Raw genomic sequence first — 23,929 nt, 5'->3', positions numbered from 1 at the left:
TGTCGGTCTGGGCTTGTTGTGAGTCAAACTGATATTTTGTAATTTGGAGGATTTGTTGGGTTTGATGCTGCATTTTTGAGGAAGAAGTCAAAACACGATCATCTTATGGACATGAAAAGTGATCTTTTCTTGAATTGTATGAAACAGTGAAGTGTTTTTTTTTCCTCTCTTGGTGTAATAAGTAATTAATACGCATAAATTCAAAAATATTTCATTATCTTTTTGGAGCTTACATTTTTAATATATTTTGGCTTTAAGCACAGCTCTGGATCAAATAATGTTAGAATAAATCAAAGTGTTTTCCTCCCTCTTGAAACTGATAACCTCAGGTACTTGCTACAATTTTATGGAAAGTTGAGTAAAACGTATTGCCCTACAGAGTGATTCAGTTCATGTCTCAGCTGACTGGATGGCATTTCATTGCTGCATTACCCAGCAGCCCCCACCACCCCCCTAATGGCTAACCTCCTGCTTCTCCTTGATTGGCAAGCATTAGCGAGGGAATACAGGTGTTTGCTGTTTGATACAGGGCGATTTTACGTGATGTAGCTCCAGGGATGAAAAATCCCCCATTAGTGACCTCCGCTGTGAGCAGGAGCTGAGTCAGACGAAATGAATGCTTTCATTCTGGTGAGAGGAGATGACGAGACAACATGACTCCTGAGCTCGGAGAGGTGGGATGAGGCTGCGTTAGCACCACTGGATGGTGAGAGGAGACGCCTCATGGGCAGATGACTGGACAAACAGATAAAAACGGTGGACGGATGGACAGATCTTTAAGAATCACTCTTACCTCTTTTTTGGATGTTTGCCTCCATTTCGGGGGACTTTTAAGGCGGTTTTGCCAATGTAAATCTTTTTCATGGTTTGTCTGTGTTCCTTCCCTCTCATGTGTTTATAGGGGTTGACCACAAGGAGCTGACATATGTTCTAGTTCCCCAAAGGAGACCAGCTAATTCTGGCCTGCAGAGTTACTGAGTGCTCTACATGTGTTGGCCCTGCCAAACAAAGCAAACACACAGGTTGACAACTATTAGTACATTTCAAAAAAGGCATCCTGCTTGGGGAACAAGGTCAACATTAAGATTGCTGACTGTTTTTTTGTTTTTTGTATTTTTTTTTTGTTGCTGATATTCATTTTAGTGGCAAAATGACTCACAGTTTTGTCCTTGGCAGGCAAAGAAAGCTGAAACAGCAAGAGTATCAGACTATTTTAAGTTAGTATCTCTTAGAAGGTTACACTGCTTAAAGGTACTATACGTACATTAAAACCAGCTATACCTTACAATGCCTAACAATCAGCATAAAATGTGCAGAGACGGAGGACAGAACTTTCAGTGGATGAGAAGGCAGCAGAGCTTGTAAGAGCAAGGACTCCAAGTCTGTTAAAAGGAACAGGTTGAACACAGGAATACAATTTAAATTTAGGGTGTGGGCAGCATGGCGCAGTGGTAGAGTGACCGTCTAACAACCGAAGGGTCGCTGGCCCAATCCTCACCCCCTGGTAACCTTGTCAAAGTGTCCTTGAGCAAGACACTGAACCCATAATTGCTCGTGATGAGTAGGTTGGCACCTTGCATGACAGCCTTCACCTTCACATCAGTGTGTGAGTGTGTGTGAATGGGGGAATTAGATGACATTGTAAAGCGCCTTGAGTGCCGTTGGGGTAGAAAGGCGCTGTATTAATTGAGTCCATTTACTACTTACCGTTGTTCAGGTTCTGTATAAAGTGTTATAATGGTGTGGTCATTTTTCAATGGTGTAGTAGAATGTTTAAGTATAATTAACTAACACTGGCGACCCATCCTGGGTGAACCCCGTCTCTCGCCCGAAGGCAGCTGGGATAGGCTCCAGCCCCCCCACGACCCTAAATGGGATAAGCAGTAGAAAATGAATGGATGGATAAGTAACTAACTTCTGTGAGGAAATGCTGCCTCAGGCTACAGCATGGCTTGATATGTGCCTCTATAGGCCAAATGTATCTGCAAGTCTTGACTATGCAGACCCCAAGCTGTGGCTGGTCCATTTCATAGAATTTTATTTCCTCTGACATATTTCCACATCATCTCCTCCTCTACTGGTCTGAGTTCTTTAAGTATTGCAGCCACCATTGTTTGGAGCACACGAAGAAAGTCAACACAAAGCCCACCATCCCCAGCTAGTTTTTCAGGAGTGTAACTGCAGCATGACACAGTCACATCAGCGAAGACGTATGAATGCTCACAATTTTGAAGGGCACTTGTGTTGGGATACGGTGCATTAATCTACAGCTATGAATCAGCATTTAGAATGAATGCATAAATCTCAATTTTCATTCCGAAACTAACTTGGATGGTCATTGAAAAATTGGAATTGGGGCCAAGTGGCCAAATTTTGTTTCCTCCAAGAGGTAATTAATGTCTTGAGGTATTACAAAGAGGTAATTCACCTCTTCATTCATGGGATGGGTTCTAGCTGGTTAGAAATCCTACATTTAACAACCTTTTCTCAAACAATGGCCCATGTATCATTTGGCCCATACACAGTGTTTTGTCACACTTGGTTGTTTCCTGCAAAGATCCAGTAGAGGTGAAATGAAAGTACAACCAAGACGTCTGTGGTAAATGTCAAGCTTTGGTCTGAGTCTTTCAGACTTAAAGAGCAAAGCCTTTGTTGAGCTCCGCAGCCAAGTTTAACACTGGTATGTGGAGACTGAGGGGGCCAGCATCTTTTCTTAAGATTTTAACTTATGGAATCGATGTAATTATTATAAGACAAGGTTTGTATTCTTTTCTTTAAATAAAGGCTTTCTTCTTACATATCGCAACCAACCAACCAACCATGCAACCATTTTAATATAGCTTCACTGGTTGCAGCAGGCAGAACACAAACATCTGTCCAACCCTTGTTGCAGTATTAATGGTAGTACGGACCCAAAATTCTCATTTTGTTCATGCCCCAAATGCAAAGGACAAAAACTGAAATATCCACCCAGATTGAAGGAGAAAAATGTGACAAGGCCGCTACTTCTGCAGCCTCTTCTTCTAAATATTTATTCAATCTCCTGCACTAGATAGCTTTTGCAGGACAGGTGCAGCTGTCAATCCACATACGAATGATGCAGGTAATTAGAATAGACCGCTCGTCAAAGTTTGATCAAAGCTCCTCTGATTCCAGCACTGGACTGTCCACTCACAGGAAGTCTTTTGTGCAATATGCTATAGCGAGAACTCTGCGACAAGGATTGAGTTGAATGTGTAGACGCTTAACGCATGCAAAGGAGTCAGTAGAGACTGGACACGGAGAAACATGTTGATCCACTGACATCCAGTTGTTGGAAGGGGATTTATGCTGCAGGCTGAGGAGGCAGGGAGACATACACTCCTCCAGATGGTGACAGCTCACCCCCGCCACTGAAGCTTTCAATCCAGCTGCTCCCCTCTGAGTCATAGCACACAAGCCCTGGATATGTGTGTATGATTTGGTGGATCTGTGTATGCTATTGTGTATGTATGAGCCTTCAAGTGTAGAAACATATATGTGGACTCAAACAATATGTCTATGCACCATATACCTGCTTGTTTATGTGTATTTGTGTGTGTGTATTTGGATGCTGCAGCATCAGCTCTGCCCAGTCAACCCTTTTTACCACCCCCCACCCCCCGCCCCATGAAATGAAATAAAAGCAACACCATAAAAGTTAAAAAAAAAGGACAGCTGTTAGCGTCACATCTCAGGACACGTCACTCTCCGCTGTCCAATTGCCAATACACACACACACACACACACACACACACACACACACACACACACACACACACACACACACACACACACACACACACACACACACACTCACCCATTCACTCACTGCCTTCATCGTCCTTTAGCCGATCCTCGCACTGCAGCAAACCATAGTCGGGGGCTCGTTCAGATGCCGCTGCCTGCCACCCACTCATGCCACACTGACATTTGAGAGGAACTCTGAGCATTGAAAAGAGGAGGAAGGGGAGGTGGTAAAGGAGTAGGAGGACATTAAAGTTGAGGAATGGGGAGAGGGAAAAACAGGAAGCATTTTCAGGGGAAAGCTAGCCAGAGTAGTTTGCCTTCTTCAATTGAAAGAGAAAATGGAAAGGGAATATAGTAGAATTTCTCTCCCATGTATCATTTTCTCATTTTCTACCCTCCTCTTTGCGGCTTCTTTGGAGATCAACATGTTCCCATCTTATCGACACATCACTTTGACACTGTAGGAACTTCTCAAGTCTCCGTTTTCAACATGCGCATCAACAACAGAGGCCATCTGTGCCAGTCATTTAGAAATGTGTTCACAAAGCATTAACACGTAGTTTAAAAGTTAAAACATGAAAAACATGACATGATCATGACCTCTTATCAGCATGGTATGAGATGGTGGTGGCACTACAATTGTTCAAATTATGTGCCAACAAAAAGACCAATGGAAAGTCAATTACTTAATTGGCACCTGAATCCTTTACTTGAGGTAGACACGCAAAATCCCTTGTTCTACAACTTAATGTTATGGGAGGCACTTAATGTTGTACACACATCCAAAGATGTGAAACCACATCCAAACGGGACTCAAACATATCTGCTACTGATCAGGAAGCAAAAAACAAAAACAAAAACAACAACAAAAAAAACACGACTTGGTCAAGTTCAGTGTTTAAAAAACTTTTTGAGATAAACGTGAAATACAAACTGGAATTGATTTGGGCTCAAATGAACCTGTTTCGAGGTGCTGGTTGGTAGCCCCCCATGATGACATCACTTTCACCCATTCACATCAAAAACTGATGCCTGCAGCATTTGACAAGCAGGGCCACTGACCAAGTGACGGATTAGCTGGGGGTGAGAATGTTGTAGTGATAGATTGTCTCTCAAGAAAAGCCCTGATCACTGGCCCAGACCTTGGCATTATGGAGGGGCAACCTGAGTGGCTGACTCATCCAGCAGCAGCAATAGCAGCAGCAGCAGTGGCAGCAGAAGCAGCAGCAGCAGCAATAGCAACAGAAATTAAGCAAGTTCTTTCTGCTCCATGTGCCTTCAAATTAACAAAGTCGCTAACCTGCACCTGTCGCTCAACAGACTCAACTGCCTCAACTCATCGAAAAAAAGTCTCCTCTCAAATTATCACACCATTCTGTGAGGGTGTGTGGGTTTATATGTCTGCTGTTTCTCAGCATTGATGAACGAACTGATCTCATGTGTCATTGACACAGAGTAAATGTGACACCCATCCCAATTGGATATTAGGATGCTTAAAAGAAACAATCATACATACACATAAGTTTTAAATTAACATTTTGACTAAAAATGTCTTTTAAAAAAACGCTTAAGAGGTTTTGCTGCAGGAACTGGATGATCTGTTTAAGTACACATCCATGAGTTTTGATATTGAATTTGATTCCTTGGTATGAGCGAGATAAGAAGATCAATATCGCATTCATGCAATTACAATATGAAGCAACAGCCGCCAGCCAATTAATTAGCACAGCTTCACTTATGGTTGTGTGGCAGGATGTTTTTTTTTAGCAACAAGTGGAAATGTCCTAACCATCAAAGCTATACAAGAGGTTGAGTCCAGTTGCCTAGTTTGATCATTTTTTTGAGGATTACAATGACCTGGATAACTGAGAATATTCACAAATACATCAAAGCTATACTTCATCCAAAAAGAGTACTTTCATGTTCTCACAAAAAGGTTCTCTTGAGCTCACAAACACATTACTTTCACCCCTTTATCACTTCTTTGTGACCCCATAATGTTGAAAAAGCTATTTAGCTGTGTACTAACCTGATATCTGCACAACACAACTGATGGTCCCAACCCCATTAAGAAGGCAAGAAATTCCAAACATGAGCCCTGACAAGGCAAACTATTAATTTTTGTAATTTCTTGCCTTCTTAACTATTTGATAACTGTTAGATTTCATGTTATGCAAGAACCAATCAGCTAAGACAGAGAAAGGACAGTCTGTCATTACTGTAACAACTGAAGGTCAGTCAGATTGCAAAAACTTTGACTGTGGGCCCAAGCGCAGTCGCAAAAACTATCAGATCATCAGATCACCATCAAGCGCTATGACAAAACTGGCTCACATGAGGACCGCCTTAGGACAGGAAGACCAAGAGTCACCCTCTGCTGCTGAGGATAAGTTGATCCAAGTCACCAGCCTTGGAAATCACAAGTTAACCGCACCTCAGTTTGGAGCCAAGATAAATGCCACACAGAGTTTTAGAAGCAGACACATCTCTACATCAACTGCTCAGAGGAGACTGCACCAGTCAGGACTTTATGGTCAAATAGCTGCTAAGAAACTGTTACTTGTTGTCAAGGGTCATGGGGGGGCAGGACCCTATCCCAGCTGAGCTTTGGCGAGAGGCGGGGTTCACCCTGGACGGGTCACCAGTCTGTCAAAGGGCCATTAGAAGCAATTAATGGCTCAGTACCTTGCTCAAGGATACTTCGAATGGTCACTGAGGGAAGTGAGGATCGAACCAGCTGTCGTTCGGTTGCTAGACAGCCACTCTACCTTTGAGCCATGCTACCCCCGAAACCATTACTAAAGAAAAGGAACAAGCAGAAGAGATTTGTTTGGGCCAAGAAACAAGGAATGGACATCAGACCAGTGGAAATCTGTGCTTTGGTCTGATGAGTCCAAATTTGAGATGTTTGGTTCCACCCGCCCTGTCTTTGTGTGATGCAGAAAAGGTGAACGGATGGTCTCTACATACACAGCTCCCAGCGTGAAGCATGGAAGAGGAGGTGTGAGGGTGTGGGGGTGTTTTATTGATTACACTGTTTATTCAGAATTGAAGGCACACTGATACAGCATCGCTACCACAGCATCCTGCATCCCATCCACTTTGCGTTTAGTTAGACCATCATTTATTTTTCAACAGGACAATGACCCGGAACACACCTCCAGCCTGTGTAAGGGCTATTTGACCAAGATGGAGAGTGATGGAGTGCTGCGCCAGATGACCTGGCCCCTACAGTCAGCAAACCTAAACCTAATTGAGATGTTTGGGATGAGATGGACTGCAGAGTGAAGGCAAAAGGGCCAACATGTACACAGTATCTCTGGGAACTCCTTCAAGACTGTTGGAAAACCATTACAGACAGGATCTCATGAAGCTCATCAAGAGAACGCTAAGAGTGTGCAAAGCAGTGCTCAAAGCAAAGGGTGCCTTTTTTGAAGAATCTAAAATATAAATGAATATATATATATATATATATATATATATATATATATATACATATATATATACAGTTCAACAAGTTATGAGTGAGTCATAAAGTTTGAAAGTTTTCCTCAGTTGCTCATGAATGCAAAATCAGTTTTTCCAGATTTTGTCAGATTACTTTAAGGAGGAGGTCAGTTAAAACAGATTTTCATCTGAAATTCATGTTCTAACGCACTCCAAAGTTTATTTTTTCTTCCAGAGGAAAAAGCTGATCTTAATTTACAGAAATTGTGGTGTTGTTGCAGTTATGTACTAAAGATATAAAAGTAGACACAGCTACACCTAAAGAAAAAAGATAAAACTGTATCATCGGGAGCATGTCCACTATAACCGCATACTGTAAATAGCAAGTTTAGACTAGACTGCAAGAAGAGTCCCATGGGCATTGACATACATATATGTACACAGATATTACATCCTGTTTTACAAAACACGGCATCAGCCGGCAAACAACAAAATGTTGCAGCGCTGGAGAATCCTACGGAGAGCTGGCCTAGCAAAGCTACTGAGAATGAAACTGCTTGCTTAATTTCAAACTCCACACTGAAATTTCTGGGTAATTACTCTGTGTTCCAAATGAGTGACTCTGAATTGCTATGCTTTTTCCCGCAAACATAGGAAAAAATAAACTGCAAATCTGGTGTAAGATGGTGTTTGTCCACCCACTCAAATTCAGTCTCCTCATTTTTGATTGGACAGTAGGTGAAATAAGTAACAAAATGTTGTGGCATTTGGTGTTTATTTTCACACATAAGAAGTTCCACCATTTGCTGTCTCTTCAGCCACAACTAAAAGAAGAAGGGATGGAGAAGAACAAACAAAGGAGCTTTCATGGGTTCAGCTCATTAAAAATAGAACACACACACAAACATGCACACACATGCACACTGCCAACCCACTAACGCAGCATATTGTTTACAAGTGGAGCTCAAATGGACAGGTAGTGATTAGACACAACAAAGGAACCACCTCTGCAAATCAGCCAGCCATGCACTGGCCTGCGCTTCCATGTATGTGAAAGTGTGTGTTTGTGTGTCCATAAGTGTTTGCCGCATGCCCTTACACATATAGCAGGCGGCTCAGACGTACTTACTGGTCCATCCATGAATCTCAAGAGGCAGCGTAAAGAGCCTCAACTCTGAGATGCATGAATGATGCTTTTACAAAAAAGGCTATATTGAGAAAATATAGAGCCCTTGAAAGTTTGGCATATAACATTCATGTGTTCAGATACATGGCTGCATCTAAGGATTATTCTTGAATTATTGAATCTCTATGTTTACTCTTCAGCTGGCCAGTTGCATATACTGTATGCATTCGGTTTTGGATTATTGCTGAAAATAAATTCTGTGGCAAATAAACTGTTCAATGTTGCAAGACAATCTTCATAAATGAACACCGTTGTTTTTCCCCATCCATCCATTTTCTACCACTTATCCTGTTAAGGGTCACAGGGGGGCTGGTGCCTATCCCAGCAGCCTTCGGGGGAGATGCAGAGTTCACCCTTGACGGGTCGCCAGTCCATCACAGGGCCAACACATATAGACAGACAACCATTCACACTCACAGCCACACCTACGGTCAATTTAGAGTATCAATCAGCCTCGTCCCCTCTTGATGTCTTTGGAATGTGGGAAGAAGCTGGAGTACCAGAGAGAACCCACGCAGGAACAGGGAGAACATGGAGACTCCACACAGAAAGATCCCGTGCTGGGTCGAATCCGGAACCTTCTTGCTGTGAGGCGACAGTGCTAACCACTTCACCACCGTGCCGCCCACCATTTTTTGGATTTTTGTAACATAGATGTAATCATTATAGGTACAAGACTAACGTTATGATTTGAAAGAACAACAGTGGATGCAACGTCTGAACAACTAGCTGCTTCTTCTGAATGTCCAGTTCAACCTTTGTAGCAGCTTTCAACCACATGATAGTAACCATCATTTTTAAGACACAAAAACCCTTCAAGATTTATGAGTGTGATATTTACTGATATATTTTATGTTCTAGAACAAAATATTAAATCATATCAATCAAGCGTAAATCTCAGACATTTTTCCTGCATTTCTGAGGCTGTAACTTTATTTCTGAATATCAGGACCCATTCCTTTGACACTCTATGTAATTTACCACACCATTCTACCTGCACTTAATAATGCAGAGAAATGCCGTTTAGAGGAGAATCAGCAAAAGGCAGTCAGTCTTTACCCGAAGTGAGAATTGCTACCTGATCTAAGTCAGTTGGTGTGCATGCACAGGTAGAGATGGTTAAAAGTGACTGTTTTAAGGTCTGGTTAGGTCTAGGGAAAGTTTGTGATTTGGAGTGCTTGTGTGTTACTCCTAAATGATGATTGTACCTGATCAAACCTAAGGTACACAGAGAGAGAACAGGCAGCAGAATGAAAGAGCTGCCATTCTCCCTAGTACACGTACAAGTCAGCGTCCCATCAAAAGAATGTTATTTTAAGGTAAAGTTTGAGCTTAAAGGAGTTGGAACAAAGAAATATTTGACATTTTTTGCTTGAAAAATGCCAGTTAAGTAGCAAAATAAGAAGAAATGGACAACATGTATACCTCCTATTCAGAAGGTGTCGCACTCACACCTGCTACCTTAATCTATTCTACTGGTTGCCAGGTTGAAGCAACTAACCACAATTTGTCAGAGTTGAAATAGTCGTAATAAAACAGGCAGCAAGTCAAGCAAGAAATCTTTAATGTTATAGTAACAATTAGTGATAATTTGACAATGAGAATTTTGTGAAATCTTCTGTTATTATGTAATAAACATTTACATTTTTCAGCCATCTCTCTGGTTCATCCAACACCTGGCAACTCCTGAATTCCTGCAATCAGTGACGATACATAGATAAAACATGATATTAATATGTTTATGCAGTTGGGTAAGAGATCCTTAATACATGGGGTCTTTCTGTGTGGAGATTGCATGTTCTCCCTGTGCCTGCGTGGAGCGTATCCCAGCAGCCTTCAGGCGAGAGGCGGGGTTCACCCTGGACGGGTCGCCAGTCCATCGCAGGGCCAACACATAGAGACAGACAACCATTCACACTCCCAGCCACACCTATGGTCAATTTAGAGCAGTGGTAGGGAACCATGTGCCATGGAGAGCCGGGTGTATGCAGGTTTTCCTTCCAACCAAACACTTTAACAGGTGATTCCACTGATTAACACACCTTCAGCCACAGAAGAGTGTTAATCAGTGGAATCACCTGTTAAAGTGTTTGGTTGGAAGGAAAACCTGCATACACACGGCTCTCCATGGCACATGGTTCCCTACCCCTGATTTAGAGTATCAATCAGCCTCGTCCCCTCTTGATGTCTCTGGACTGTGGGAGGAAGCTGGATTACCAGAGAGAACCCACGCAGGCACAGGGAGAACATGGAGACTCCACACAGAAAGATCCTGTGCTGGAGCCAGGACTCGAACCCAGAACCTTCTTGCTGTGAGGCGACAGTGCTGACCACTGCACCACATACAATCAATGATGGTTTAAATATTCAAATCAAACACAACTGATTGGAAATGAAATTAGGCTCACTGCAGTTGTGATATTCAGTGAAGCAATTCATTTACATGCCTGACTGCTTCGTCACAAGGAATGAATCTGACCTGCATGATTGGACTGCCGGACTACTTGAGGGCAAAGGGGAGGCAGAATAATGGGGATGAGATGATAAGATACACTTAATGACTCCCAAAGGAGCCGTCAGTGGTTTTGCAGAGAGAAAGAGAGAGAGAGAGAGAGAGAGAGAGAGAGAGAGAGAGAGAGAGAGAGAGAGAGAGAGAGAGAGAGCAGCAAACACAGCAGGAGAGCAAGGTGGACTGCTCAGACCATAGAGGCCAGGAGAGCGTTGGACTGTTGGACCAACACTGTCCACTTAAACCTATCAAAACTAAACTCTAACCTCTTCTCGCCAAGCTATCCCCCACATGCAGCACTTTCACATAAATATTTTGCCGTCTACTTAACTGTTTTACGTAAAATAAAAGTGAATCAGTGGATGTGCCAATCAATAGCTGGAGATCTATCTTTGGGGAAAAATAAAGAGATGTTTAATGTTACTGATTTGGAACAAATGACATACATATGTTTAGATGTTATATAGATGTTAAATATATTATATAGATATATTAAATATTGAATAAAAAAAATTCAAATCAGATTTTCTTTTTAAACATTAACAAAAGCTCAAAATTTCCAGGCTTTTCTGCCACATCTTGTTGGAACATTCAGAACTCAGTTATCATGGTGACATCAAACTCCTCATGCTTGCTAAGGGTGTGACATATACACTGTTTACTATATACATATGTTGAGAACTCAAGAAACAACTGCTTACATAGTTAGCATGAGTGGTGACTACCAAGCGGAATTAGATGAGTGTCAATACCATTTCCATTCCTGTACAGCGCTCACACAGAAGCTAGTTAGCTTAGCCTCGGATACACACATGGAATAGGAAGAATGGGCATCTAAAAGCTATTCAAATTTACTTTTGCAGTTAGATAAACATTTACATATTTTTGATTATATTTACATATCCACACATACGCATGGGATATGCAGTTATTTTCTTCAAGGTGATGGATGAGTTCCATCCATCCATTGTCTTCCACTTGTTCCTGTTAAGGGTCAAGTGGTCACCTGTGCCCTCTGCAGAATTTTACAGGGGGGGCTGGAGCCTATCCCAGCGGCTACGGATGAGAAGCGGGGTTCACCCTGGACAGGTCGCCAGTCCATCACAGGGCCAACACATAGAGACAGACAACCATTCACACTCACAGTCACACCTACGGTCAATTTAGAGTATCAATCAGCCTCGTCCCCATTTGCATATTTTTGGACTGTGGGAAGAAGCTGGAGTACCAGGAGAGAACCCACGCAGGCACAGGGAGAACATGCAGACTCCACACAGAAAGATCCCGTACCCAAGCCGGGACTCGAATCCGGAACCTTCTTGCTGTGATGTGACAGTGCTAAGGTGATGAGTACTATATAATCTAATTTTATTTTGATTGAATTTGTAATCTAAAAAATCGGAGCCTAAAAAAAAAATCCAAAAAAAGCCAGTAATCTGCAAGCTTAGCTTGGAACAATGAATTCGAACCCCGTCAAAAAATAGTGTGATTCAAAAGCAAAACTTTTCATTGATATATTGGGTTTTGTATACTGACAACAGAGAGCATTAATCTGATTTAATTTGATGTTTAGAGGTGCTGGTGGGGATTTTTCTACCAAAGGACAGAGGCAAGTCAGCTGTTTTGCCTTCTGTCAGCCTTCATGTGAGGAAAGGATAGTTACTTTCTCCACTGACCTTCCTATTGTACAAACAATTAAATGGTATCATATAATCACAAAGAATAAAAAGAAACTGCATGTCTCAAAATGCCTATAACTTACCCCTAAATTCATTTTGAATAATGTGAGGCTCTATCTGATAATGTTCGTAGCAGCCCTTCCACTATGATGACGCTACTCAAAGCAACCCAGAGTGTATATCATTCTGAAATTACAGCGTGTTAGGACAAACATTTCACCTGCATCACTCACAAACTTAAAAGTGGAAAACTGCATCAAACTGACACAAAAGGATGTCACTTCAACAACCCCCAATGAAACTTGGAAGAGCAGCTGTCACATTTTTCAAGATGTTATAATGTCATAATAAAATAATTGTTTTCAGCAGATGGTTGATGTGAGCTGGAATATTTCAACACAATAAAAGGTCTGGTTTTTTGTTGTTGTTTTGTCCTTTGTATCAAACTGAGGTCCCTTCTGTAACTTTTCATACCAGTGTGTCTCCATGCAAAATTTACATCACTTTTTCTGCCACAGGGCCCCAGCGCAGTAGCCTGGCCAGGGGAGCGACAGGAATTGCGAAAGAGAGAGATAGGGAAAGCAAGAGAAGGGGAGAGATTTCAGGATATTTCATCATTTATAGACTGGAAGGCATCTTAGAGATGAGGAGTGGGGGTGGAGGTGGGATGTAAGGTAAGGTCAGGACTGTCAGGTGCAGCCAGCATCCTGCTTAACCTCCTAATTTATTCTGCAGAGGGCACAGGTGACCTATTCAGCAAAAAGCGAGGACAACAGGCTCAGGACTCCCCTCTCTTATCTAGGCAGAGCTGCTATAATTCAATTAAAGCCATGACACCGAGGTGAGGACAATTGATAACTCATATTGGAGAAACACCCTATCGGATTAATTACCCCTCACTGGATGATTAAATGACTCTTAAACTGTAATCTGCCTAAAATCGTAATGCAAGCATTGATAATCAAACACAAAAGGAATCTAATTCTATCTGTGCCAAATGAATAATGGTTCATTAGTAATAGTATTAATTATAAAATGTGCACTGTAGGATATAGAGGTAAAAGAGAGAGAAGGAGAGAGAAGAGGAGGAAACGCTAAAAAGAAGATCCTTCTCTGCATGTTTGCTCTGCTGCCGGCCGTGTAATAATGCAACTTTAATCAGAAAAGTGGGGGAGCATTGGTAATTTACTAATGAGCTCATTCAAATCTCTTTATGCGGTCATGTAAAACATCCGTTTAGTTAGGCTTGTTTAAATCCATAAAAGTCATAAGATCCACAGTTATTGATAACAGCAGAGCAGCGAAATCATGCAGGGTCATTAATCAGTTTTATAGGTGCATTCCGACAGGTGACCATCCATAATAATGCGGAAAAAGACATAAACTAGTAATGGATTGACATCTATGCCACATGAAGTCTAAGTGAAATACCCTTTTGATTGCTCCCATAGTGAAAAAGCTTTTACAGTAACACCACATAATGCTGCAGTGAAATTTCCAGCCAAGAGACTTCCTGCATCAACCTGCATCAAACACCCCTTTTTTTTAATCTTTCACAAACTATAAGCAATTTGCTCATTAACAGCACTGCATCAGTATACAGGGACACTGCGGACACACATGCAGCCACATCACATACAAATGCACACACACGCACCCATACACATTCACATATGCACAGCTTTGTAATCCAAATCAAAGATGCAAACAGTGAAGCAGTACCTCCCGCTCACACAGAGCTTCATCCTGGAGATGGGTAGATAAAATCCTGCTGCCTGAGCACTCGCCAGGGATGGAGAATACCCCCCTCAAAATGCTATCTGGATTGGCTTACCCAGCTCTTCCTAAAGCTCAGAGAAACCCCAGCACATGCACCCCCCCACCACCGCCGATGCCGCCGTTGCCGCTGTTGCCTCCACCACCACGCCACTCCAACAGCAGCCCAGCCAGGAGGGAAGACAGAGGGAGAGAGAGGCTGTGCAGGAGTAGAAGAGAAAGACAGAGAGGAAGAGTGGGAGGGAAGGAGCTTAAAGAAAGAAGACAGGGAGAACGCGTGGGTGTGATGGTGGAGCGCTGGAAGATATGTGCAGAGGGAGATTGGGAGAAGCTCACCTGATGGTGTCTATGTTCATCTCCTCGTCAGGCACCTAAAGGAAATGACAGCCTATTAGTGCAGGGGACCCATCAAACTGGCCCATGAGCTGCCAGTCACTGTAGCACACACACACTCGCCCCAAAAGGAAATACATATTCAGCAGGCTCCTTCCCTCTGTTTTTGTTTATGTTTCTCTTGCTCTTCTCCTCCCTCTCTCATCTTGGCTCACTCACTCACTGTTTCCCCCTCTTCCCTTTTCTGCTTGTGAGTAAGCCAATGCAATGCTGGTCATACTGCACCCGGCTGTCTTTACTTGAGGTGAGAAGAGAACAATCATATCATACCAGGAGAGTGAAAGCAGAGAGTGAGGAGAGGGGAGGAGGGGGAGGAAGGGGAACCGGAAACCTCCATTGCTGCCAGACTGCAGATACATGGCAAGCCCCCCCACGAGGGATACTGGCAGCAACTCAATATCCCCGTCGAGGTGCTGAGTCGGAGAGAGTGGATAGATGGAGCGGGGACAGATAAAGTGAGGGAGGAAAAGATAGTGAAGGGGGACACAGGAGAGGAGGGCAGGGGGTGAGGGGAACAGGTGGTTCAATCTGTTGAATCTTGAATCTCAGAGAATAGGTTTGATACACGTCTCGCTGGTCCTTTTCCTGGAGCCAATGAATTATGCATCAACTTGAGAACATTCCCTGCTCTATGTTCTCAATTTGGTATTGCATTTCATGATCTGGTGAATGCCAGAAAGTAACCCTTCTGCATGGGGGATCATGTATGTGAGTAGTTAATGAGGCGAGCAACTGTTGGGAAAAATTTGGTTTGTTACAACAACAATAACAACAACAAAAAAAACACTTTTATGTCGATTTCAGCGTGTGCATGGCAGAAGGTCGTGTGCCTGTGAAGAAATGTTTCTGCGTTTGCACAAGTACATGTGAGGAGATGAAACTTTGCAATAACAAACACTCACACACACGCACACACACACACACACGCACACACACACACTCACACACACACACACACACACACACACACACACACACACACACACACACACACACACACACACACACACACACACACTCTGTACTGTGATGAACACCAACAGGCTCACATGCCTGCCTCTCAGCCCCCACACCACCCACCTTTTTTCAAGCAGTTGCTAAGGTGACGGCAAAGGCTGAATTTTAATCAGACAATAAATTAAAGCAATGTGATCTTCTCCTTTAAGATTAAACAGATTTCTGAGACCCATCAAGACTGCTTTGGGTTTGGAGAGGGAGGCTCACACGAACTCTTCATCAACAGTGTGATTATGTGATACTGTATATAAACTCACATCTGATGAAGTGATTGAGCCTTTCAGCTCCTGCAACATGGAGCAATGTGTCTGGAGGGAAACCACTGGTTGCTATTCCTGAAGAAACAGTTGTTAAGGAGGAATTCTGCACCCACAGCCATTTTAGTGAGGTTATGTCTCAAGCTGAGTAAATGATGGATGTCACACAATAAATGCTGCTGAGTGGGCTGAGTCAGTAAATGACTGCATTGTTCAGTTCCAATCGTTTGAGCGGAGGAGCCTGGATGGTTAGAATTACAATGAGCATACCCATAAAAGCCTGTTCCCTCATCAGAGGGAAGTGTAGTATCAGGACTTGGAGATCAGATGAGTGGTATCATGTCTGCGTGGATCAGCAGGATCACGTTTGAAAGTGATTTAGAGCTTCTTCGTGATAACTAAGATTTTAGATGATTAAACTGAATCCATCCATTGAATTGAATCCATGGGAGCCATGGCCATATTCGTTAACCCATATTAATTCTGTGTTGGCCTAAAAAAAAGCTGTCTCCCTGCAGCACTCTATTGGACAAAAAAGCAGTAGCGCTGGCTGACATCTGGGCGATGTCTTTAGAGTGAAATAGTACAACGGACATTCTCACTTAAAATGATTCTGTAGTAATGAGTGTCTGGTATGGATGGGTACATACATGACATCCAGGTGGCCACATTTTAGCCTCTTGTCCATTCTGATGCTTTGATGCATGTTGCCTGGACATAGTAAACACACTTGTCACCTTCCCAGCCCAGTGCCGTTCCCCTGAAACACAAGTCTTCAAGCTTAACTCGTAACAGTATAAGGATAAATTCCATCAAAAGTGAATTGCCATTGCATTGAGTTTAGGTTAGCAATATGGCTTTGTTCTGGTACCTACCAACCCCTCCATGAGCTTACATAAAAAGTCAAAGGCAGAGAGAGCAGCAGCAGCAGGAGCAGCGGCAGCAAGACCTCCATAGGATTCAGAGCAGAGTCAACAACAATGACTGCAGAGGCGGCATTGTCAAATTCAGCATGCCAAGGAGGACTTGGGAAGGGGAGCACAGGAAGCAAGGAGAGCAGGCAGCAGATTCAGGAAGGCAACTTTAATGATATTTGAGAAGATGGAAGAGAAAAGTGAACAAAGTAATTGTATATATCGTCAGTTGATATAGCTGGGAGCAAACCTGCTGTACCTCACACAGAGGCACTACACCCTTAAGATGGCTAGCATCAAGTTAGTATGAGGTTAAATGGAGCATAGTATAGTACCTCTGTGTGAGGCACTACACCCTTAAGATGGCTAGTGCCAAATTAATGCCTCACACAGAGGCTCTGTTGTTGATAGGACACCTCTAACAAAAAACAAGACCAACATGTTTCCTGGCAAAAGGAAATGAGTCCCATGCTTATTTCTAGCAAGTTTATCCATGTTTAATGGAAACATTTTGATGTGAAAATGATCATAAACACATCTCTGTAGTTCCCCTTAGCACTACAGGGTATTTTAGTGTCTTGTAGCTTACTCTGTCATGCCCTGCAGCCTAGCTGATTTGTCTGATATAACATCTGTTCATAACATACCCAGCACCAATTAAATATCAAATATTGAAATGCATACATAGGAGCATATAGTTGAAAAAGACATATTTTCCCTGAGTGGAACGAGCCAAAACCAGAGCTGAAACTGCAACATGATGCCAAATATGCCGCTACGTGTCAACTGGTTTGCTTCTGGATGAGTTGTCACCAACTGTTTGGAAACAGGTTTGTCATATTAACTTAGGATATTATGTCAGTGTTTTATTTATAGTTTCCCCCTTAGGGAACAAATAGAGTGTAGGGATGCTTTAAAGTCCCCATTCCCACTGGCCAAACCCCCCCCCCCCCCCAAAAAAAACCCATGAACAACTGAACATGTGCACCTGTTTTTTTTTTTTTTCAGCAGCTTTAATCAGCACTCAGTCCTGCAGTAGACATGCTTATTTATTGGCTGTGCTTCGATCAGCGCTGATGGAAACGTTCATCCCAGATGAATGCAGTAAGTTATGGCATTTAGAGTTTCCAATCTCAGACACACATTTGACGCGCAGTCGAAGCTCAACAACATACGTGGAGGAATGACAGCTTGTCGTCTCTGTTGGTAATTTCCTGATACTTCCTGTCATCTCAGTCACAGATTCATCCATCTGTGTTCAAGCGGTCCTCAAAGATCATTGTCACGTCTAATTAAAAAAAAAAAACAGACTGCTGGTGAATATCAATCGGAATTTCCATCACTTTCCTCCATGCTGCTTTTACTACAGGTACCCCAGATGTATACAAGACTCACATACTACACTCTGGTGCTATTTTGACAACACTGATCACTTCTCTCTGATGCAATTGCTGCAATTGTGATGTGGAAACTGGTCCAACAACAATGAAAAATTAAAAAAATTAATCTTCTCATCCTGCAGTGGGAACAAGATCAGTCCGCTTTTATGGGCAGGTTTACCTGAAAACATGCTTGTGCACAGGTCTGTGCAGTGGGAAAGGGGTTTACATTGTAAAACAGTGATGGGAATGTCAGAGAATCTCATGATACAGTACTCTCATGATACCTTGCCTGAAGTGACTGATGTTCAAAGGAAATTTACCTGACATTCATTCTGTGTAACTGGAGAAGAAAAAAGGAATTATGTATTTACTCACTGCATTGTCATTGTCAATGTGACAACTGAGATAAAACAATGTTTAAAAAGTCCAGTCTTAGCTTAATGCCTCTTTAATGCGCACAAACACACACACACACACACACACACACACACACACACACACACACACACACACACACACAATAAACAACTTGTCAAAATGGTGACAGGAATACTTTTAGAAACACTTGCTATTTTAATAAAAAATATCTGGTGTCAAATATTTGGTGTCATTTTAGCTGTAATATGTTTCAAACTATATGAGGGTTTGTTGCAATATTTTGTCTCATCCCTATATTGTAATGCATCTGCTTTATTGGTAGTTAACAGAAAAATATTTTCCCATTGTTTCATCTTCTATTTTTTCATTCCTTTTTATTTGACACCATTGTGTGGATTTTGTGTAGATGGTAGGACATTTTTGTATCCGTATGTAGGTTGGTGTAAAAAACAAAACAACAACAAAAAAACATCCGATAGTTCAGAGCCTCGTAAAGTGTCCTTGTCTTTCTTATTTATGAATAATCTTTGTTAATATCCTGACATTTTTTTTCATCTAAGGTTTGATTTACTCTTGGAGAAACAATTTCTGCTCCAATCATGACATATGTTTGGAGGCCTGGTGTTGACTAAAGACTGGGAAGACTTTCATCACTCACCATGTTGATGCCCCTGGGCAGAGACGCAGATCTGTAGGGGTATCTGGGGAAGTTATGTTGGAATTCCAGGACGGGACTCTTCATTTTAAACCCTTGACAGAACTGTGGAGGAGGTGGAATCAGGTTCTTGTCATCTATCTCTAACGGTGGCTGTGTTTTTCTGTCCAGGTCCTCTGGCTGGTCATCCCTCCTCAGTGTGTGAATGTCCATCTCTAGATAGTTTTTCTGTGTCAGGTCCGTAGGAGTCAATTCCTCTTGGGTCTTCTGCTCCAATAAAGAGCCCTGCTGCAGGGCCATTGAGCAGGTCTGCCTGGGGCTCCACTGGGTCACCACTTGGCTGTCCTCAGGCTGGGTTGTGGTGAAGCTGGAGGGAGAAACTGGTTTCCCAAAGGCCTGCAAGCTGTTTAGGTCAAACACATTGGACGTCACCTCATCCAGGAACTGTGAAAACTTTACTTTAGCTTCAATCTTCTCCTTCAGCAGCCACTGTAGTTTGTCACTCTCTAAGCTGTCATGGCTCTCGACAGAGCCCCTCCCCTGATGCTCACCACCCCTCTCTGGCCATGCATGGAGTTTGCTGACATGAGGCTCTCTGGCTGGAAAAGCTGACCACCACCTCACTTCTCCAAGTCGGGTTTGAAAGGCTTCCTGGCTTTGCTTCTTGATCGCGCTGTGCAAGAGGCAGGTCACCCCAGAGCTCCAGCTGTTCAGGCTGGTGGTGCCTTCACTGCTGCTCCTGCTGCCTCCTGGGCTGCTGGATTGCAGGCTGGGGGAGGACCTCATAGAGGAAGAGCCTATTAACTCCTCTAGCCAGACCTGGTCACAGTTGACCAGGGGACAAAGGCCAGTAAAAGAAGCCCACGATTTGGGGGACAATAGGCCCTGCTTGGCTGTACTTCTCTGGAAGTCCAATGGTTTGAGTCCTGCCTGCAAGTCTGTCTGTTCTGTGCTTAATTGTGGCAACTGGCAGATGACACATGGTCTAGTAGACAGCTCCAATTTTAAAGAGTTCTCGCCCAATCCTGCCTCATTATTGTGCAAGCCTGACCTAGAAGAGATTCGATACTTTTCACTCTAGGCTGAACAGATGGCCTCCTTCACTGCCAGGATAACACCCTGCTATGTCAGGCAAGGACATCCACGACTTAAAATTTAATGCACAGTGTAAAAATGTCCTATTAGGTCAGTGTAACAGAACAATCATTCATTATTTCATGTTTGCCCACAAACAGCAGCGCGTCTTCCAATCCTCAGAGACCTAGGCTTCTCCGCCATTAATCTGTGAAACCTTGAGATTTGAGTTTAATGAGAACGACTTTTTTTGTTCACAATCCCAGTAACTGTCTTTTCTAGTTGAACACAGCTTACTCTGGGAGTGCTGCTCTTAATTGGAAGGTCTATTGATAGCAGAGCAAGCAAAGCTTTTTCAGCTTTTTCCAGGTCAGTGGCTGCAGAAGAGCATTGATCCAACCCAGCACATCGCATTTGATACACAGACTGAGGACAGGGTTGCTGGCTAATGGATTGCCACAATCACATTAATGTCTCTACTAAACAAAAACTGTTGCTTTTTAAAGCTGTACCATATCTTATAAATGAAAACAGAATACATTGGAACATACATTTTAACTGAAAAAAATCCACTAGTATGTTGCGGTACAACATAAAGTTTTAGTCAGTCGTGTAATGTATTTCCTCCGTATTGGCTGACATTTTATTTTTATTTGCTTTCTCAGTGAGACTTACATTACAAGATCAATACCACTCTCCCTTCTGCTTTTCTTTTAATTTTAACCCTCATTTAACTCGTATTTCGAGAGACTGCAGGGTAGGAAAAAGGTAGGAAAATTGAATTCAGAGTCTAGTGGTCACTGTGAGCTTGCCAGACTTCTACAAGAGACACTGCATTAGAGATCACATAAATCATAAACAGAAAAATGTAAATAAGTTATGATGAAATTGTCATGTTCGCAAGAGCCATTAATAGCTAGAATGATTTTTTTTTTTAAATCATTCTTGTTTGTCGACCAAGTTTCAGGAATGGATTTTTTATATTTATTTTGAGCAAGTCAGGCTACTTGTTTCCTCCATTCTTGATGAGAAATTTCATCTGGTATCCTTTGTCGTAACTTTCTTGGTTTTATCCTCATAATTCTTCTGTAAGGATAAGAGCTGATCTGACCCCGTCCTTGACCTGGGGTTGGGAGTGAACCTGTGGTAACTTGCATAAATTCTTTTATATTTGTAAATTCTTTGTTAGAATACTGAATGATAGTTAAGCTGATGCTTATGACGCCAGCGTTATCCTGATGCATAGCTGAATTCAAAAACCTAAATCCTATAATGAGCTCAAAATCCCTCAAAACATTCTGGAGCTAAAGCTACAGTTGTTGCTGCTTATCAGCCAAACCCTAACAAACAAACTCCAGCAGTTTTCTGACATTTTTTGTCTGTTTTCTGTATTAATTAAATTATTTTTCTATGAGAAGACAGCTCTGTTTCACTGAATTAACAACTTGGTTATGTAATTATTTCAGAAAAAACAGGGCACTTTATTTTTCTCATCAGCTGGCATCAAAATGTGGATTGGATATGTTATGCATATCTATCCATGTCTATGAGGACAAACATTGCGAATTGAATATAATTTGTATTTAAGAATTGTATCTGAAATTGCTGAAATAGTAAAAATGGCAATATTAACAAAATCAACACCTCTGTCAAGAAAAAAAATTAATAATTTTTTTACAAATGTTTGATTTGCTTGAATCTCTTATTTCAAGGAAAACTGTGGGCAACTGAATACGGCTTTCACATACTAAGTCGCATATTCATATGGGCATACTGTGGCTGTAATGTTCATCAGAATTCAGCTGGTTATGTAACTGCATCGATAACACCTCTGAGCATGAGTGGAAGAGATCTGGATTGGCAAGTTATTAGCGGAAGAGAAATAAAATGCAATATGGCAAGTTGGCTTGGAAGAAAACTTTAATCCAAAACATGGGATAAAAATGTGACTAAAAATATAGGTCAAGAATATGCACTGGGAACCATCCAGTGCAGCAATTCAGTTCTTCTTCATGGGTGTGTATAACAATGTTCAACAGTCTTTCCTGACCAAAGAGCTTTCCTATCAGAAGTCTCAGAATTATTAATTTGATATCTGTGCACAAGAAGAAACCTTCACAAAAATAGTCTTTTTCCCCCAAATCAACTTGGATCAGGCAGCAATAATAGATCGTACAGTGCATCTTGTCATGCAGGAGCCAGACTGTTTCGGTCTCCAAGGGTATCATTAGTGTGCATTCAATATGTAGGGTTTTAGCCATGACTGGGAGGCCCGCTGTGTGCATGTATTTTTTTCCAGACTTGGACCCCACAACCTGCATGCTGCTACAGCCATGCTGGCTTGCAGGACACCCAAGGGACCGCCTGTTTGGAGTCCAGGAGGAGCACCAACGCCTTCCACATGCAGACATATTGCTAAATCATTTCTCTCCGCCACATCTCTTTTGTCCAGGTCCTCCTCACTGTGCCACCATTTCTCACCATTTCTAGACTTTCCAGACGGGCTCAAGTCCCTTATATGATGAATGTCCTTAATAATCTGTTTTCAATCTCAAAGGGAAAAGAAGGGTGGGAGCCAATTTACAACTACCGCCCTGACAAGAGAGACTGTCAGCCCATGGCTGCCCAGAGTTAATGGTGCTGAAATGGATTCCCCACTACAAGTGCAGGGGTGGAGATAATTGGTGGTGCTTGCACTAGTTGAGTAGTTGTGCTGTTGCTTAGATGGGATGAGTCTCTGCAGGGGCCACACTCTGTGTCCTTTACTAAGCCTGTAAAGCCAACTGAAAGCAACAACTGATCATCAAGAAGTGTGGCCTTGTGCCACTCAGCTGTTACTATGGCAGTATGTCTTGTCTCTGCTGCCCTTCCCATCATATCAGCCAGCTGCTCACACAGCCTCATGCTAGCCACTAGCTGCACAGAAGGTCAGTGTGATCCATCCTGGGTTTTAACCGATTGCTAAATTATGGTTAAAAACAGCACCTAACCTACATTAGAGACGACAGTGACAAAACGCAGGTTGCTCCCTTTCACACCAAGTTGAAGTTTTATGACCTCTCTACCACATGATGTTTTATACTAAAAACTGATAAAACAGCAGTGAATAATAGATTATGTGAGAACACCAGGAGGCCTAACGGAAAAATTAAAGCAGTGTTTTATCCTCCAGGCACTGCTGGCAGCTGCAGCTAAAAGACTTGCTATTAACAAAGATGGGGCCAAACGTCCTAATTGGTTTCCACAACAGGTCCACAGCTGGTTGCAGGATGGTTGGTAAGAAGACTTGTACTAATTTTAGTCCTTTCAATCATTTTACAAAATAACACCTGCCTGTTTAAAGAGAAACACTCATTTAAGAAAAAAAATTAACAAAGCTTTATCTAAACGAAGGGGTAGAGGCCATCTAGCAACCTGAGGGTCGCTGGTTCAGTCCTCACTTCTTCCAGTGACCATGTCGAAGTATCCTTGAGCAAGATACTGGCCATCCAGTG

General features: G+C 42.4%; 1 protein-coding gene across 1 annotated transcript in view; it reads right to left on the bottom strand.

Annotated features, from left to right (window-relative positions):
- Positions 1-20,315, bottom strand: part of LOC147242747 (brain-enriched guanylate kinase-associated protein) — a 32,960-nt gene extending 12,645 nt beyond the window's left edge. Inside the window, exons 1-2 of the mRNA XM_086189424.1 lie at positions 19,365-20,315; positions 14,702-14,736 (exon numbers count right to left, since the gene is read on the bottom strand). Of these exons, the coding sequence (XP_086045550.1) occupies positions 14,702-14,736; positions 19,365-20,147 (818 nt within the window). The 5' untranslated portion in view covers positions 20,148-20,315. The remainder of the gene's footprint in view (positions 1-14,701; positions 14,737-19,364) is intronic.
- Positions 20,316-23,929: the final 3,614 nt, after the last annotated feature.

The sequence above is a fragment of the Aulostomus chinensis genome, chromosome 20 (genome assembly GCF_037954235.1).
Source record: "Aulostomus chinensis isolate RoL2024-O1b breed Wild chromosome 20, RoL_Achi_v1.0, whole genome shotgun sequence".
NCBI lineage: Eukaryota > Metazoa > Chordata > Actinopteri > Syngnathiformes > Aulostomidae > Aulostomus > Aulostomus chinensis.
This window is presented reverse-complemented; position numbering and strand designations above follow the sequence as displayed.